This window comes from Lepisma saccharinum, chromosome 8 (genome assembly GCF_977018435.1).
Source record: "Lepisma saccharinum chromosome 8, izLepSacc3.1, whole genome shotgun sequence".
In the NCBI taxonomy this organism is placed as follows: Eukaryota; Metazoa; Arthropoda; class Insecta; order Zygentoma; family Lepismatidae; genus Lepisma; species Lepisma saccharinum.
The window spans coordinates 66,577,918-66,598,573 of record NC_139236.1 but is presented as its reverse complement, the minus strand read 5'-3'; the positions used below and the strand labels follow the sequence as shown (position 1 = coordinate 66,598,573).

At 36.4% G+C, this 20,656-nt stretch overlaps 1 protein-coding gene across 6 annotated transcripts in view; it reads right to left on the bottom strand.

The window, feature by feature from the left end:
* Positions 1-8,173: 8,173 nt before the first annotated feature.
* Positions 8,174-20,656, bottom strand: part of cpx (synaptic transmission protein complexin) — a 1,041,575-nt gene continuing 1,029,092 nt past the window's right edge. For all 6 annotated transcript variants that reach the window (XM_083126798.1, XM_083126799.1, XM_083126800.1 and 3 more), the window contains 2 exons: positions 15,435-15,567; positions 8,174-8,898 (listed from right to left, as the gene is read on the bottom strand). In XM_083126798.1, the coding sequence (XP_082982924.1) occupies positions 8,825-8,898; positions 15,435-15,567 (207 nt within the window). In that variant the 3' untranslated portion in view covers positions 8,174-8,824. The remainder of the gene's footprint in view (positions 8,899-15,434; positions 15,568-20,656) is intronic.

The following is a 20,656-nucleotide window of genomic DNA, read 5'->3' as shown; positions in this document are numbered from 1 at the left end:
ACCATTGACTTAAACGCTACACGGAAGGTGAGGAAACGATGCAGTAAAAGTGGGACAAAGGCGGGTCAGGTAAACAGATAAGGGCACACAAATGCTCAGAAGTTTGTAAAATTAACTAACTATATATATATATATATATATATATATATATATATATATAATGGACCAACACCACTACATACGGATGTGTGTGTGTATGTATATATAATGGTGTTGATGTATTGCGTCAAAATATTTTTTTCTAAAAATTTGACATGTCAGCGGGAGTTGCTGTTTTTGCTGTGGGACGTTGCCCACTCCGGTCTTGGTAGACAAATACAGAAAATTATTGCAAGAATCTCGTGTATCTCGTTTATGTTAGTCCAATATTGCATATTATTAGTCAACTCAAGACAGATTATACACAACATTGGTGTGAAAAATTTACTCTCTGATATTAAATTTATGTTCATACGAGAGAGAATATTAGTAGCAATGTCATTGATTGAAGAATAAAAATCATTGATTTTTTTTTTTGAGTTAAAGTCAGACAGAACATGCGGCCAAGGAAAGGGTTAATTTCGAACAATTCTTTATCCTTGAAATGTAACGTTTGGCATGTACGGATCTTGATCGCTAAGAGCGGTGGTGCCATGGGCGTTCGAAGTGGGGTAAAGGGGGCGTTGCTCCCCGTGGAAAATAAATGTCAGCCCAAAATTATACATTCCACACGTATACTTTTATTTCAGATACCGTAATTTGCATTATAAAGCTCTAATAATCACATGTACGACTGGTACTGAATTAGTGATCTTGAAGGGGAAATGTCTTGCTTGCAGCGACACCATGTATGTGATGTTCATGCCATATATTTCAAGACCGGCTTTTTCCTTTCTCTGGCTTCTGTTGGCTAAGTTTTTTGTGGACCACCCTGTATGTATGTGTTTGTATATATGTATATATGTATGTATGTGTGTGTATACACACACACACACACACACACACACACACACACACACACACACACACACACACATTAGTAGCGGTGATTGAGTGCAGGGGCAAGCACAGTTTACTTCTTTTGGTAGGCAAAGCTTAGCATTAAGAGACCACAGTGCGGGGGAAAAAAGTAATCACCACCACTGTGTAACATGGTGTCAAATGATTTTCAATATTTTTGTTTGTATTTCACGTCACATTTCTTCCTTCTGGGTGAATAGCGACGACGAATATGAATAAAATAAACCGATGAAATAGGTTGATAGGATAGGATCAAAACCTGATTCGAAGCTGACAACTCAGATTCGTAGCACGTTACATTAACCACTCTGCTACGGAGGTCGGCAATGTGTGCATGTCCTATAGCTTTTTGGTCACCCCCCAGTCCTTGGAAATTATTCTGCTGGCGGCAATAACGACAGGGCGAGGACTAATTAGTATGTTCCTGTTACGAGAAATAAGATGTTCGTTTGTTAGGGAAATAGTGGACACCATATTACTTGGCTTACTTATATGCTCCACGTACTGGCTCCACTGACTTATATTTAGTTATAAACAGTGCTGGTCTCAGGAATTTAGACACCTGCATTCAAATGTCATGTAAAATACTGTTCTTTTAATTGAAGTTCCTTGAAAATAAATAAACTACCTATATGTACCCGAAATTACATGAACGAAATTAAGAATTTTGATAGAAACACAAACTCCTTGTTAGCAAAAATACATATTTTGTTAAATTTAAAAGTTACAAGTATTAAAATTAGTAGATGAAGAAATTTAACCACCACCACACTTGACAAACCACACAGGTGCTATGGCTACACAAATTAAGCAAATATACACTACTGAAGATCTGTCCGAACGACAAGCGACACGTGCAGTTTGTGTTGTTTCGGTTCGAAAGGTTGTATTTATCTCTGATGGTTTCTAAGCGACACGTGTCACTTATCGCATCGGTCTGAAAGCTTCCTTACGTGGTCCCTTCTACGGCATACAGCTAATATATTTCTTACTTTATTTAAAGTTTCAAAATAGATTATTGGGGGCCATTTTACACTAAAACTATGCAGATAATCGAAGCATGAAGAATAAACCCTTGTCGATGCTGTTCATTGCTTGTTAATATCATTAATCTAGTTGAAACAAATAAAGAGTTTTCAGTAGGAACGTTTTAGCTCCTTACGACTTTCACAAGACTAATTGATAACAAATAACTTGAGCATTGTTAACCAGTGTAGATATACAGAATTGTAAAATAGTATATCCAGAAGAAAATCTCGTAAGTAAAGCTGAAACTTGACCACTTCAAACATTTTTTTGCTAATTTTATTTGTAGAAGAAGAATCAATACCACTGTGGTAGTGTTACTCTTGACACCATACTGCTAATTTAAAAGTAATTTGATCTGTCTTGTCGCGTTGACGCTAATATTAACCATTTAAGTTCTTTATGGTTTTCGCGATACGATAACAACATACCAAGAGCAAATAAGTGAAGTCTGGAACCAACAAATGTGTGAGATGTAGATACTTTGCGTTGCAAAATGTGGCTACCAAGAGTAAGTAGAGGTTCTGTATTATGCATCAGTGCTCCATCAAGTAATCCTTTATGGTTTCATAACAATTTTCAGATTAATTATATATTGTAGGGAACTAGTAAAGAATGCCAGAGTCCAGAGTCCTTCAAGGGTCATGCTTTCTGCTCAAGATTTGTAGTAAAACTATAACTTCTCGCCAGTGGTTCCAAAAGTAGGGGGCAAGGTACCAAAACTGGGGGGGGGGGAGGACAGCTTACTTTCCCTTGTTATATAAGGTTGAGCATAGTGCGGAGGCAAAAAGTGGAGGGCCACTGCCCCCCGCCCCCCTAATCACCGCCACTGCTTCTGGCATCAGAAGTGGTGCTTCAGGACCACGTTTCCACTTGCCGAAGCGTACTGCCTTCTCACACCAACACAGATGGCGCGCAAAGAAGGCTTTGGCGCCATGATATGACCTACTTTCAGATATAACAAATTCAAATTGCAATATGCTTGGTTTAGACATGTTTAAATATTAAAAAAGGGTCATTACCCACCTTGTCAATGTCGTAGTGTATCAAGTAACCAACTATATAGAATGGATTTTGTTTAGAAGTCCAACTGTATTGTAAAATGTGTTCATGCGTCACAGTTCAACAGTCGAAGCATGTGAATTCCCTATGATTGCAAACACGATACTAGCTGAGTGAAACTCCTCCAAATGGTTACTACGATGAACTGTAGAGTTGTAAACACTGGAAACAAGTATCTAAGACTTTACCTAGACCAGCTGTAGAACAGAACAACTTATCTTTAAGGAAACATTACATTCAGCACAACAAAATAAGACACAAATTTAAATTTTTTTGAACCTCATTTATTTTCGTTTATGTTTAAACGGTTCATTAACAGAACGACAGATATTACCCATGATTGGGGCATTACATTAATGGTGGGTAAGTTACAATTTTTTCATTCCTTTAATTTTTTTACCTGTATGGTTGAATGCTAGGAAGCCAGCCCATATTCTAAATCTAGAATTTTTTCTTTTTTCATTACAGGAACAATATAATATATGTATACAAACACACATACTAGCGCGTCCTGTATATTAAGGCTCAACAGTACTCTTTATATTATATATATATATATAAGGAGTATGGCATCTATGTATTGATTTTGTATTACATTTTCTTTATAAAACACAAGCCTGTACTAAAGTTGACCGTTGTCTAATTGAAGTAGCACACTTTTTTTCCTGCCTTGTTTTCTATAGTAACACATAATTGTTTTTAACATACTATTTTTGTTAATAGTTGATGTGATTTATGATTCCAACAACCTGTATAGTGTTTGTGTGACCTGTATCGGCTTATATTGTGGTGTGTCTTCTTTCATGTGTTAAGGTGTGTGTGGGGGGAGTAGGAATGTGTATTTTTTTTTTATCATTTCACAGCTTTGGTTCAAAATAAGAGATATGCATAGTGTTGGGTGTGACTGGTGTAAAACATGCATGTTAACACCATCTTATTCGTTTTCACCGACCACTGAAAAGAGCAGATTTGATTCTAGCAAAAGACATTTGGAAAGTAGGCCTTCTCATGCTTACATACGAAGATCTAAGATTTGATTCTTCTTGAATTTCGAATGTTCTGATTTGATAGTAGCCAGAGGCAAAGTCGAGAAAAGATAGGAATGGCCGGAACAGTGTCAGATGCCGTAACCATACATGTTCCACCCAGAGTATTAATTTCACAGCAAGGTTCCTTTGAGTATAACTAACAACAATATAACAACAACTGTTTAAAACAAACAGGATCCTCAATACAACTCCATTTAGAATTAATACAACTCTCATTTATCTCCTGTACAAAACAAAAATTGCGTGATCTTTTACCAATGCCACTTTATCAATAACTTGTTAACATGACGTATTATCCCCTAATCGAAAATAAGCTTTCTACACAAGTGGAAACTATTATTAATTGTAATCAGTAATTGAATGTTATAAAATCATGAAACACAAATTTTGCAGGAAGACAAACACGTCACATACAAATTTGTCAATGTAAAAGTATGGAAAATGTTAGTGACATTAAAAATGTTGGTTCATTTGCCACGATCTGTTCTATTAATTGAGCATATCTACTGCAATGATTATACATAGTTGCAGGAACAAGTAATTGATTTCAAAATTATAGTACTTTTTTTTGCATAGTGAAAATTAAACTGAACTTAACATGTTGTAAGTAGGCTTGACTACATTGCTTAGGAGATAATATGACATCGTGGCATATATATTCTGCATTTTCGCGCGTATGATAAAATTCAACAAATTATTCTTCTCAAACTATCGTCCTTTTTCCCATTCTTTATTTCGCTATGCTTCAACCATGATGTAACTTGAATTTTCCTTACCTTAGACATCATGAAGCTTAGATTTCATCCTCTCATACATATATTTATCAAGAAACTATGAATCCCTTGTTTCCACCACATATGAAATGTTTAACCGCACAACTCCAGAAACAAACCCCTTTTTTCCAGTTATCCCACCAATCATGGAACTTCAATTTATCTGATGAACCATGAAACTTCAACCCTAGCAGTCATTTACACACATTGTAAGCAGGGAAAAGAGTATGGCACGGAGGGTACCTGCTTATTTTGTTACCCAAAATTTACGAAATCGTTACAAACTTGATTTTTATAGGATTTTTATTCCCCTCTTGTTATGTGCCTTACATTCTCTCTTTTTACTTGGGTATTGTTGCTGGCACACTTTTCGAAAAACTCAACATATTTGTACAGTTGTTACGGTTCTTAAAGGCCAGGACATTCCGTGAAAGAAAACGCCACAATGCATACGAGAAGTAATAACAGTTTAGAAAGGTTGCCGTAGCCGCCATCTTGTCGAGAAAGGAAACAAAGGAGTAGATGTTCACCACATGACGCATAGAAACAGCGCAGAACCATTTAGGCATAACCAACAACAACCTCAAGCTGTAGTTATGGAAACAACTTTTCAAGACACATCTCTACTAAGCTTAGTGCAGAACTTCTTTTTTGTTTTACATACCAACATTCAGAGACATACATATTTCTAATGTACAATTTATGAGACTGTCTATATCCTCAAAATTTACATTGCGAGTTACCTACAAGAAGAAGAGAATACGCACACACACATACATGCACATAGTGGCTGTAACATTTTTCTTTATCATTGTCGTAATGTTCAACAACACTTAAAACTATGATATCATATATGGACGCACGTGTTGTGTGTGGGCTAGGCCTATGTCGGTTCTATAAGGAAATAGACTATGGCTACATGTCTCCAACTTGTAAGGGTATAGTATTAAGAAATGGAAGGTTGAAAAGTTGACATTTAATTGACATCATAAAGGGCGTTTCGTCCCTTAAGCTATCCTTAACTTTCAATAAGGCCTCACACGACGAAGGTCCAGTTTAATTCGTCGTGATTGGCGCCATCAGTATCACCATTCTACCTCAGAGAGAGCTTAAATATTTAAGACAAGCCTTGTTCTTTTCAAACCGCCCTTTTTACTGAATTTCTATTTTACCCCGCGGTTCAGTGTCCACTTTAAAAAGGTATTAAGGTTCTAACAATACTGGTTGAGTTAGCGTGTTGGTGAGATTAGATATATATTTATACAGACAGAAGCATTTACAAACAACAACAACAGCTTCAGTGATGAGATTGTCAACAAAAATAAACAATGGGAGGACTTACCACTAGGAGACAACAACTATTGAGAAATGACAATTGAAGCCCTCAATGAAGAAAACTTCCTGGCCTTGCTAACCTTTCAAACAGCGTGTGCACTATTGTCTACGTTTCGATATACATAAACTAAGCCTTTAATGGCGACAAAAAAATATTCGCAAATCTCAAAATGTACATGAGAATCACTTCGAATTATTGACTTTCTCGAATGAATCAAGTTTCATTATTATTTTCTTTAATACAAAAAGTGTTTTCCCTCATTTCATACACACACACTGCTGAAATTATAATGGTATTGGGTAGGTATACTACACTTGCAATCCACTGTTCAAATTATATGTGAGTAGGTTAGTTGTGTATTCTAAAGATTCAATAACTCTTTACGCCATTAGGAACGCTAAAGAACATCTTTTGGAACAGAAAAAACTCACTTTTGCATTGGAAAATTTATCACACATTTTAATAACCTTGCAAACTAGTGTGTGTTCTGACTACCATGATAACAATACTAATATTAGTACCATCTTAGCTCCAATATATCACCCACTGCAATTATCACAGGACAAATGTGCTGTCCTCCTATGCCAAAGAACGTATGCTATCCCAGTGTCCTTATAGTGTCACATCCCATTCTTGGTCGCCCAAATTCCCAGCCAAAAAAATGCTATAATATGGAACCAATAGGAGAACAAATGAAGCAACATTTCAAGACTTTGGTAGATAATAAATTTATAACAAAACACTTATATAATTTGCAAAAAAACTTGAAGTACACATATGACAGTACTTACTTCAGATAAATATGCAAATGTATATGCAAGACACCAGTACCAAAGCAAGCTTTCTCATACGTGTTCCTAAAATTTTATATGTTTATTCACGTGCTAAAATTGCATATGTATGCTTCGAAACAGTCTCCAACACTTTCCCAAAATGCGCACGTTATGTACAAAAAGCGAATATGTTCATACAGAGACACACGTTAGAACATGCGCATTTTCATGTCAAGTCTTCCAGCTAACCCTATGCTTAATTGCCCATGAGAAGATGCCAGTCAAATTACGCTGTTACAAAAATTAACATTATTGATATATATCTATTTCTTGCGTTGTCGATATATATATATATATATGTAGACTTAAACAAAGGGTTAGAATCCTTCAACACATTTTTACATTTTGAATGACATGCTGGAATTAGTCTGGGAAAAGCAATGCTGGTACTGGGATTTGTATATTAGTAAAATAATTCTGAACAGTAGAAATGTAACAGAAAAGCTTTGAAACAAAATCAGAAACGTTTTATAGTCATAAAATTTGTTGATGGGTAAAAAAAAATACTATCAGTATTTTATAGTGTAGAAGAATTTTGGAAAGAAATGCCCTAAGTTACTGTGCATGGTAAAATACTTTATTTTATAAAAAAAAAGATACAAACTGTAATTAGAGGATTTATGTATCTGGGAATTTGGGCGAGTGTGCTATAGAGCTTGCTATCAAGTTCTCATTCTTGATTGCAAAACTAAATCAACATGTTATTCTAAGCACCCAGATCTAACACCATTTCATAACATATGATGTAACATAAGTAACAGTGAAACTCATAAATGCTTCTACGCTGCACACATAACAATTTGGTCTTCCTTTTAGAGAGAACAAGATTTCCTTTAAGAGTCTCTTGTGCCTAAACCTCTAATAATAATGATAATAATAATTATAATACAATAGTAACTTCGGTCAACTGCCTTTTTCCCCACAATTATTTAAAATCTAGTATAAAATCACATGGCGTAACTTAAAAGTACAAAACATTTTCAAATAACCTGCCGCGCGCGCACACACTACTAAATATATTTTTTTCCTTTCTTTATTTAAACATTTTTATGATGACTATACACCTCTAACATGTTGTTAGATCTTTTGATCGTGTTATTTCGAACCACATATATAACGGTAACAAATCCAACCAATCATATGGATATATTGGAGGAGTGATAATCTTCAATACTTTTTTTTGGATGCTGTTACTATGCATTAATATCTTCATCACTTAAAAAATAACATTTTGTTTTCATTTAAAAATAAGTCTACAATTATTCCTTATTTTTCTCTATGTAATGTCACTATTCTTTCTAACTATTCAACATAGAACCGAAGGTTACCCATGGCAAGAAAACAACTTTCGGCAACTTTTGAGTCTGGCCTAATCTGCTATTATTATTTTTTCTTTAGGGAGGGAAAAATAATGGGATATTTTTTTTTCAAGTGACATACTTCAGGATTGCACTTTCCATGCGACTACTCAGCAGGGGGCAGCACTGGGACTACCCGTTCCTTGATACCGCCCCGAAACACTCCTCCAAACATAGCGTGAACGAACAACTTTGTTTTTTATGTTTGCAAGCACTACTTTGTATATATTTTTCATTTTTTTATGTATATATTTTTGTTAGCATGACGTGATTATTATTGTAGACATTCACTATCTCAACATGGGGAAATCATTCTCATTTTATTCAAGGCCTGCATTGCATAGCGAAGACTGTTGTCATGCTAATCACGTCATTTGCAACGTTGGATTCACTGCAAAACACATTTGCTCTCGATCTGCGATTTTATTTCATTGACTTGAGTTTCTATCGAGTTCTTCAACTCTGTAAAGACAGAAGAGAAAATACTGTTAGAAGCTTACTTAGTTACTCATGGTACGTACAGCTCTGATGCATGCTTTCTCTCTAGGAATCTCGTTCGGATTCTGAAAAAAGTTTCGAGCTTAGAATCAGGATATAGATGGCGCCTCGGTCTGCACCTAAAATTTGGCGGAGGTACTACATCTGCGATTGATCTGTGGCAGGGATTTTGACTATGAAGCTTTTACAAATTTACATACAACGAGAATCCAGGAGAGCCTTTCCAAAGTAAGGTTTTCCAAAGATAATTCTACTTACGTTAACGTGTATGCATGAAATTAATAGGATACAACCTCAAATTAATATTATTATTATTTAGAACATCAGGACTCGTCATGTGTTCTCAGAATATTCTGAAAGGAGTTATTAGTACTACATTTCCACTTGGGAACATGACCACACAAGAAAAGCAATGCCTACACACACAGTGGAATTTATGCAGACAGATCCGCACATAATATTCAACAAACGATAATAATATGATAAATAACAAATAAACAACAATAACATAATTGTAACTGATTGAACTGTAATTAATTTCCCGTATATCCTTCGTTGAATTATTGTTGGAAAAACCTTATTGTAAAATTGCCCTCCAGAATAGCCTTTTCTCTCAAACATTTTTTCACGCCTCCAAACCACGCACAAGAAAATTTCCATGCATTCCAGCTTTGGGATTTTGCATGAAGCGTCTTTCACATTACCAATGCTACTTGAATTGTTCTACTATTCCATCTCATAGCACAGTAGATCATAGTCAATGGTATGAGAAACGTGTGGTCAAGTTGCCCAAGGTATAAATACTATACCTGTCGGGTTCGTCATTTACTGGACAAAGGTGTGTGAATAATATACGAGATGTGGCGGTGAGGAGACATTGGTTGACGAGAAATTACATGTCCCCGTGTGGGGATTTTTGAGAAAGATAATTACAACCAATCAGTTGAAGTTCATGTGTTTCTGTGCAAATGAGCAAAAAATAAAGGTTTCTACAATCCAAGCAAACAAATATGGATAACCATTAACAAAGAAGCAGATGAAGATTGATTTGAAATCGTATGAGAAGAAATCCAAGCAATTGTTCGCACACTACGAATACGAAAAAGGTAGTATGCTAAAGACATTCTAAACAGATCAAGTAGCAAGTAACAAGATACAATCCGTAATACACATGAAGATAGGATAATTAGATTATCAAGAACAGGCACATGACGCAAATCGAAGACAAGATCTGGATGAGAAGCAAAGTGAAGAAAGATATTTGGAGAAAATTATCAAATACAATCGCACGTTGAAAACTGGAAGAATATGATTTGGTTATAAGTAGTATTGAAAAGCATTAGAGAGGACAGTCCAACAACCTATACCATAGTAGAAATATAATATTAGTACAAATAGAGAAACATTTGCACATTACCATATTAAAAGATCTAAAACTTCAGTGAAACTTACATCTAGATTATGAACACACACTAATGATAAATTTAAACACTTGTAACTAAAGCATGGATTACTAAAATACATACTTTCATATCTACTAATTAAAACTAAAATTGCAGTTTATACATATAAAATAATTAAAATATGAAAACTATAATTTAATAATAATTTGCAATATCAGTTTTAATATAAACAAAGTTAAGAAAATGTTTTAAAGACATATCTATATTAGACATTATAATCCAACACATTAATCAAATTCTACATTCTAAATACGATTAATAACGAATTACAGATTTCAGTGTTAGTTATTCAATAAGCAATTGTTAGTAGTAAAGACTTGGATAGAAAAACATAATCGGAATGATAACAAATACAGGGCAGCTAGTTTAACCAAAATAATCCATGCAAATTGCGAACGTGTATAGACTCAGTACTACACACACAGACAAGGACACACATATATATACACATAAAGTATATTTATAGAATTAAATAATAATGATTATTAAGATTATTGGGTTTGAGTCATCTCCTTGTATTGGTTATATCCTTCAGCAATGAAATTGGGGACAAGAAACATTAATGATTTAACGAACGCTTAACCCGAAATATATTTTCACGTGATATCTACGAGTAAAACCAAGTTTATTTCATTCCAAAAATAATCTCACCTTCTTCATTTGGAATCACTGTTATATGCTCCCCGCTGAGAATCGAACCCGTGACAAGTAACGTGATAAGAAATTTCGTATGAGAAAGAACATGGTTAGAAATGAGGGTCACTAATTTATTATCCTTTTGCTTTCTAATCTTTTAACAAATCTAGGCACGTCACAGTTTCAAACACCATCCATTATAGCCATGCGCATGACACTGTATACATGTATAGGTGCAATGTCTGACCCAAGTCAAATTTTAAACCTTTATCCCACATCGACAGCAAAATTTCCCAAATTTTTGGGTACGCCTCATTTTTTTTTAAAAAAAAACAACATGTGTTATCTAAATTTATTTTTAACAATAAAATATCCATGTAGCACAAGTTTGAAAATTCTGGATAAAACTTTGCCAGAAACCCGATTCAAACTTTCCGACGCTACTATCATCGCAATGAACGGGAGGAAGTACAAAATAGGCGTATTTACGGCAATACAATGTTTCTATTCGGATTTAGATATTATTAAAATCTAGAAAGCAATGCCGCTATGGCATTTTGTTTGACATTACCAGACTTTTCCTGGTGATAATTACACATATTTTAATAAGTTTTTGAATGATTTGTCTTCACATTTCAGTGGACAGAGCTTAAATTTGCTTCTGAGCAGACACGCTTTGACATTACTGACATTCACACTTGCGATCAGTGAACGAAGTTTAAAATTTTACCCCTTGATGGAGGGAGACTGCTGTTTTGGAAGTTTTCACAGGTTTCAAAACAAAGCTTCGAATCCAGCCATCGTACTGTGAGAAGGTGAGCTGTGGACTAGGGATGGCCAGACGGGTCCGGATCCGAAAAATCCGGATCCGTTCGGATCCGGATCCGGATCCGGATCCAAAAGTTACGGATCTGGATCCGGATCCGAAAATTCCGGATCCGGATCCGCGTCTGAAAGTTTCGGATCTGGATTCGGATCCGAGAGTTCCGGATCCGGGTCTGAAAGTTTCGGACCTGGATCCGAAAATTTCGGATCCGGGTCCGAAAGATTCGGATCTGGATTCGGATCCGAAAATCCGGATCCGGATCCGAGAGTTTCGTATCTCAATCCCATTATAATATTACCACAACTTAAAAGGTATTATGATCTTCTATTACAAAGAAATTTTTCGTTAGTCCTACAAGAATTTTTTTCAAGTGTTGTTCCTAAAATACTTTGCTACGCATCGGCTAACACACTCGTGCACACATGTCAGAGGTGATTTTGTAAATGCCATTGAAACGAATATGTATTCATTCGAATGTATTGGAAATGAAAACACACATAAATGTGAGACATTCCATTCCAGGATGAAACCTTTAACACATATAACAAGATAGAAATGTTATACAAAAATTATACAATTGTTCTACAGTTACAGTTCTACAAATTAAAATAAAACATTATAATATATGCAGTGTTAAATAATTACAAGGGAGGTTATCTAAGTATCCCCCTCCGATTTCCATGAAACTTGGCAGGTGTACAGTGGGGCCCAAAGGCAGAATTACGTGTTTTTTTGTTTCAGCTAAAAAACTGTTTTAGGTGGCAAAACCCCCTCAAATGTCAAGATGAAGACAAATTGAAGTGACGATCTGACCCCTGTGTCCCCCTCCGATTTCCATGATACTTGGCAGGTGTATAGTGGGGCCCAATGGAAGAAATACGTGTTTTTTTTTGTTTCAGCTAAAAAACAGTTTTAGGGGGCAAAATCCCCTCAAATGTCAAGATGAGGACAAATTGAAGTGAGGATCTGACCCCTGTGTCCCCCTCCAATTTCCATGATACTTGGCAGGTGTGTGTATAAACGGGCCCAAATGAAGAAATACGTGCTTTTTGTTTCAGCTAAAAAACTGTTTTAGGGGGCAAAACCCCCTTAAATGTCAAGATGAGGACAAAATGAATTTAGGATCTGACCCCTGTGTCCCCGCGGATCCGGATCCGAAAAATTTTAGGATCCGGTTCCTTAGGATCCGGAACCAACCGGATCTGGATTTCGGATCCGCTAGGATCCGGATCTGGCCATCCCTACTGTGGACAATGACGGTTTGTCGTTTCGTGTACCACTTCGAAACAAATATGCCACTTGCATATACAGTAAAACTTCTCAATATCGGAGAGGCCTGGTGGAAAAAAAATGCCCGTTATTTAGAAGTGTCCGCTATTCAGAAAAACGTGTAGGATGTTACGCAATAGGATAAGCATATTACAGTACATACGTACTTTACGAACATAATGCTTCTTTTTTCCTACATTCAAGGAACAAAATACTGTACTACATACGGTGAATTTAAATTTACTAAAGTTATCCCTACATACAATACAAATATGAAAAAAAGGAAATACAGTAGACGTAGTGTAATCCTACTGCATTCAAAATGTTCTTTCATTTTCAATAGGCTGTAAATATTTCTGGCCAGACCCAGATTGTCCAAAAAAATCATCTATATTTTTCTGAATCTTAAAGTTCTTTACAATTGTCTTTTCAATATGTGTTTCAAGTTCAGATGCTAAACTGAGTCCCTCTTCATCTGTTTTTCTTAAAAAGTAATGCTTTAACTTCCTCAACTTTTTCCTTTCAAGTCGGACGTTTGCGTTTCTGCGACATCGTAGCAGAAGTGACACACACTTCTCAAGATAACCACAAAGAATACTGTCTACTGTCTGCACTTTTAAAAAGAAATACGTTCGGTGTAACATGAAACAATGCGCGATACTTCGAAATACTGGCCATTGTTGTGTCGAATTCCAGGCATTGCGACCGTTTTCTTTCAGGCTGTCCGTTATTAAGAAGTTTTATTTGCGTTGGGGAGGTAGTTTTCAGTGTCCGCGTCCGTTATTAAGAATGTCCGTTATTGAGAAGTGATATTGCCATTAAACCCTTGTATTTCTGCCGGGGAATTTTAAAAATGTCCGTAATTTAGAGATGACCGCTATACAGAGGTGTCCCTTAGGAGAAGTTTTACTGTAGTTATATTTCCGTGCAAGACAGTATTTTTTAAGAACAATGTGATTGTCTTTACCACCAACCATCTGTTGAAGAAGATCCTACGATCCCCCCTCCCAGAGGTTCAGAACAACAGTTTCTTCATTTCCATAACATACACAACTGGGTTGCTTGTTACGTTTTGTGTGCATCGTCTATTTCATATAACTATTAGCATGGCATACCCTAACATGTATTGTTGTTACAAACATAACGCGAATGAAACGTTATTAACCATACTCCTGAAGTTGTGCTTGAAACGACTAAATCACAAGTTCTTAAAAGTATGGATGGCGACTTCCATAATTCGGATGTTCCACGAAAATGGCCGTGAAAGTGGGACATATTCACTATCACGAAAGTCAATTTTGAAATTCACTGAAATGGTCCTAATGCGAAAGCAATGTAAAAGCAAATTGTAAAAATGTTGAATTGAAAACATTACATTTTGATGGCGTTCATTACAGAGGCTTTAAAGAACTCTAAAATAGGCAAAGTACAATGTCTAAAGATAAAACTCAGGAATTAGAAAGTTTAAAAGCTGCTAGAAAAAGGGTGACGTTCACATTCAGGATGTCCTGATTCTGGATCTCTTTGAAAAGTGTCTCGATTCGGGATGTATTTATCACAGATTTGATCTCTCAGTGGAATTTGTTCGGATTGAGGATGCCCTTTAATTGCCTAAGGGAAGGGAGGGGGTAAGACCGGTTTCTTGAGAATTTCGAACTTTAGGAGAAAGGGGAGATCATAGTCCAAAGCACCTTGAAAAGACAAAATTAGGTTAGATTAGGTTAGGAATCGTATCGTTCCATTGCTACGTGCACGTGCATGTTCAAGCGGTGGAATGTCTACCGTATGAGTCACTCCCACTCTAGGGCTCCAGTCAAGAAGACATCCTGAGTTAGGACAACCTCAAATCTTTAGCAAACCGGTTCACAGAACACATCCCCAATCGAGACAATTTTCAATGGAAGTTCCACAGATCCTGAATCGAGACATACTCAGTGTGGTATAAATCAGAAAAAGAGGAAAAGGCAACAAAATAGGCACAGTAGGCAGTCGATGAAGAAAAATATATTCTAAAAACGGTCAAGAATAATAAGACAAGGGAAGAACTAAAAAGTAGAGGAAATGTGCACTAAAACAGGAAAAGCAGGCACGTGATGTAACCACAGGCGAGGAAGAAAACTGTCATTAAGCAGGAGAAATTGATGTATTAGAAACTTTAAAACGTTTACAAAATGAAATCATGTACTGGAAAGAGACTGAAAAGAAGGGAAACGACGGGTTAACATTTTAAAGTAAATGATTGAGTCTCACCGATGAGCACTGAGATTAAGAAAACAACTGAGCACTAGGGAGAGATGATAACTTACTTGTGAAATCGTCTTCATCTTCAGCTTCGGCCTCTGCCGCCAACTCCTCCGGAGTTTTCTTTTTTCGCATGAGCGGGTTTGGTTCGTCTTGTTGCGTTTCTTCTTCGACGTTCACTTTTTTCTGAATGTTGTACTGAAAGAAAAGCAAAATGAGATAGCATCAAAAATCAAATATTAACTAGAGAGAGAGAGAGAGAGAGAGAGAGAGAGAGAGAGAGAGAGAGAGAGAGAGAGAGAGAGATTGCTTGTTACAAAATGCTGGTAATAATAGAACCGGTACTGAGACAGTACACAGGAAACAGAACATTCCACGAAAAGTGATCCTACTCCATGTAAATACCAACATTCGAATCATTCTGAAAATTATTATTGTTTTAAATTGTTAAAGTATAAATGTTTGTGAATGCATATAATTTGCATATTTCGCCAACAAAAATTACTCGCAACTGTAGATTATGTGCTTCACAGACAAATGAAATCAAATTTGCTTAATGTTTAAAGCATCACACACGTAACACATTTTTGTTAATGCTTTTTCATGCATTCAGGCTATGTCATCATATTCAAGTTTTTTTCATTTGTTATCACACCACAAAGTACTTCATAATTCTACGAAATCAGTTCATTATGAATACTTTAATCCAATTTCATGTCTAGAGTCTTACATTTTATGTGTAAAATGTCACACATGTAACGCTGGAATGTTCCAATGTCAGGTATTTTTAGAAGAGGAAAAACAACAACAACATATGGAATCTTCGAACACTTCCTGAATTTTCATGACAAGTATTTATCCGCCTATTCCCACACACACTTATTGTTGTACAACATTTGTTTACGTCGTATGTCGCTTGTATCAGTTACAAAAACTGCTGAATATTGCAATGCGCATGTAGTTTGAAGATGTATGCAAAGAAGAATGTCTCTATTATGTCCAGAAATTGTATCATTTGTCTATTTGATAACAAAATATATGAATTTAATATAAAAAATAGCTTGGCGTGAGACCTTAGTTGAAAACTTGAAACGACGTTTCACTTCATCTGATGTACTTGCTGATCTACACAAAGGGTTAGTAATAGTCAGTACTATGTTTCAGGTGTTAAGAAATGTCTCTCGGAAAGGAAGGGTAGGGCAAAGATAGAAATAAGTGCAGTAAGAGATGGAAGAAGGGGAAGTTAGGATATAGTGCATAAATGAAGGTAGGGAGACAGACAGATATAGCAGATAAACACAGAAAGAGTAGGAAAGGAACATATAGTAGAATACCAACAAGATAGTCACACGGACAGAAAGATGGAAACTTGGCGTTTTATAACGAAAGAGATAAATGGAGAGAGAGAGGGAGAAATAGAGAGATGGGAGGGGGAGGTTGGTGTTTTAAATCTACTTTATACACAGAAAGGCTAATTGAGACTGGACCTATAGTTTAAAGTGGTATTCAGCGGGTATCGAACCCGGGATGCCTTGATTACAAGGCGACGACGCTACCACTGCGCCATCGGGGAGGCCCTGAGAGAGATGGAGTAGGACAGAAGGAGAGATAACATACATTTACAGATAGAACTAGAGATAAAGAGGAGAGATAGGACCTAAGACAGACACACGCATAAACACACAAGTACAGGGAGAAGTGAGAAAGACAATGGGGATAGAGAAACTAGAATGGTGAGGGTAACACAGAAGAACATACATGCAAACATTCATGGACTCAGAAGTAAATAGAGAGAGAAGGGTAGGAGTGATAAAGGATACTCAGTGAAGCAAAAGACACAAGCAGATAGGGAGTGGATAGAGAGTAGGGAAACAAAAAGGGACAAGAGGTAGAGAAAAACGTGCACGCAGAGAGAAAAAATGTAGCACATTGACAACCCAATAACAATACATTTCTGGTGCTAGGGGTGCAAGAACAGCTCACACCGCCGGTTGCAGAACCTGTCCTTACAAACCAGCACCACGCCTTGCACACACGAAAACATAAGCAAGAAAAAGCACCACGTTTATCGACTCATAACGGTCAGAAAACTGACAGGTCATGCGTCTTCTCAACGACCAAATGAAGCTAAATGCTCCCCTTGGGAATGCTGGGTATATCGTCATTCGAAGCTCCCCCTCTTTCTTACACGACTGACGGATGAAGGCGGGAGCAGGATATGACGTTGTGTACGATCCTTCATCTCCATCCGAGACTTTAGCATCTGAGACGGGAAGTCGTGTCGTGCCGGGTCGTCAAATATTTACGTTTGCTGTTTGTTGATCTGGAGGCATGATAAAACCCCTATAGCGGAAGCAAATGCAAGCAGAAATATGTTTTCGTCTTTGTTTTGCCAATTTGATTTCCCGAGTTAATCGCGACGATAATGAAACAGATGACAAGAAAACACTGTCTCGCCCTTGTTTAATTTTCGTAGCTTTTAAACATTCAAAGAAATATACTGCAAATTCTAATTTCCCCTTCTACCAAAAGTTGGATAGAGGAAACCAAGGTTCCCATCATGCAATGTAATGAGAAATGTTTTATGCTTTTCTTGAAAAAATATCACAAAGTTCCAACCTTGTAATTTATTGACAGTCATTCACGATTTTCTGTCTTTTTTCTACCATCATGCACATTAATATCTGCCACTGACCCGCGACATAAATACTTTTCCAATTTTGTTAATGTAAATACACTATGGCTGCAATTGCGAGGTATCAACAAACAATTACATGAAAATAACATTTAACAGTTCTAAACATTCAATACAACTCTTAATAACCTCTAACCCACAGAACTAAACAATCAGAACATTAAATAATAGCAATTTAAAAACAAGCATGGCGTTTCTGTAAGCTATTGCAACTTGTTTTATTATTGTGACGTCGTAACTGTGAACCGAACATTTTATCATTTTGTCTATCACCAAATAATGAACAAAAACTTGAAAACGTAACTAAAATATGATCATAGATTTTGAAATATCGTGTCACTTTACAAAATTTATCCGAAATTATATGTATATAATTATATTTTATAGTTTGGTTGATTCATTGATTGGTTTGGTTTATTTTACCTCGCATTTCTGCAACTTGTGGCTAATCGCGAAGATAATTTCCTGAAATTGTTACATTTGTAACAGTACGTAAAACATTAAAACTACAAAAAACTGCCTGGAGTGAAAACCGGTTAGCTTAAACCAGAACGTATTAGCACTATCCGCGCCACACTTTCATTAAAGTATATCCTTGCAAAATAGCAGAAAAATTAAAAGTGTCACATAATTTCGAGACACCCTGTACAATCATTTCTGACTAATGCACGACGACGGAAACAGCCTCGTGACGTCATAGCACATTACAGCAAAAACCCGCCACGCGCGGATTTTCGAGATGGTCTTCATCCCATCCGGAAAGCCAGCACACTTTCCCTGCTGGGGAGCAGGGGGCAGGGGCGAGACCTTAAGTAAAGAATCGTGTCTGCTATGATTGAATTGCCGCTAATCCGTTCAGCATCCACAAGTCCCGTGGAGAGGACCAGGGAGTCTCTGCTTCATTAAAGATGACACCGTCCCCTCTCATTGCACTCACTCTATCGATACTTCAACGCCCGAGTTTTAAGAATGGAAATAATCTGCTCCCGCTGCGACAACAAGTTCAAACTTGTGTTCCCAAGTATACAGGAAGTTATAACAAAACACCTTGGGTTTCCCTACAGAATGAAGCCAGCGATATAAAATTGAATAGTAGTATAAGGCGTTCCACTCGCTCTCCGCCCCTGTAATCATCGCTACTAACTTAAGTTTTAACCAGTTTTAAGAACTGGAAAGAAGCGATAAACGCAGATGGACTTAAAACATCATGAAAAACATGATCTGTAGCACGGGCAAATTATTGTAATAAGGCAATTCCACTTTGACGGGTGAGACATTAAGACAAATTTACATAAATTTTCTAAATCTTTTCTTAGAACTTTCAAATGCGTAACTATATCAATTCATGTAATTTCATTTCCTTGATGAGAGTAAATTAATTTCAGAATATTCCCAACTCATCTCAATTTGCAGATACAGAAAATACATTTTTTGTAATTGTGACAGGTGTGACACTTCTGAGACATGACTTTAGGACCTTGCTCAGTCTTTCAGAAAGTTCTGTGAAATATATGAGCTTACTGAAACAATTTTGATTTATTTACTCGACATTTAGATGCTTTTAGTTTAAAAAAATATTACTACATACTTTTTTAATGAACATTTTTGTCTGTGACGGGTGTGACAAATTTTGTGGCGGATGTGACATCATGCACATTATTTACTTTGTAGGATCATGGAACAATGCAAATGCTACCAAAATTATCATAAATAGATTATTCAAACTAAGATTTGTTCCAGAAATGTAGTAGGATACCTTAGAGCGTAAGATAACAATAAATGAGACAATTAGAACGAAATTAGAATTAAATTAGTTTTCTTATGGTATAATACAGGTCCTACCAAAAGTTTAATGACACCCTATGAAATTTGTGAATTCTGTATTTGGCACACACATACATACAATTACAATGTAATCGCATCGTATCATACACAACTCATGTTGTGTATGTTTCTAATAGTCTACTGGTTCTCCTCGGGCTGTCAAACACAATTTCACCCTCTTCACCATACTTTTCACCATACTTTTACTAGCGCTCCGCGCCAAGTCAGCAACGCTACCGTTCGTCTTGAATTTCTTCACTGCTTATTCCACACACATTTTACTGACACCCAACTGACTTGCATATCTCTCTATAAGACTTACTGCACTTATGCATGCCAATTATCTGTCACTTGGATTCCTCCTTCACACTTTTTCCCACCTTGTTTTGCGTAACCACAACGTTGCGCAACCAGACACCAGCAAACCCTCTAAGAGTGAGAAACAGTGTTGCCACAATATGACACAATTTCCCTTTCCATGGAGCAAAATTTCCCTTTTCGGATCAATTTTTCCCTTCACCTAAGCAGATCATACAATAATAATAATAAGTATTTGTAGTGGAAGTAGCAGTAGCTGTAATTATTATTATTATTATTAGTGGTGGTGCTGTTGGTGGAAGCAGTAGTGGTAGTATTTGCTTTGTTGCATTTCCGTGTGAATACAAAATGTTAAATTTTTCACTACATGTCACTTTCATCGCTTCCTGACCAGATGTCCCGGTTTGGATCCTGGTCAGGAATAATTTAATCGTTAATCCTTATCGTTAC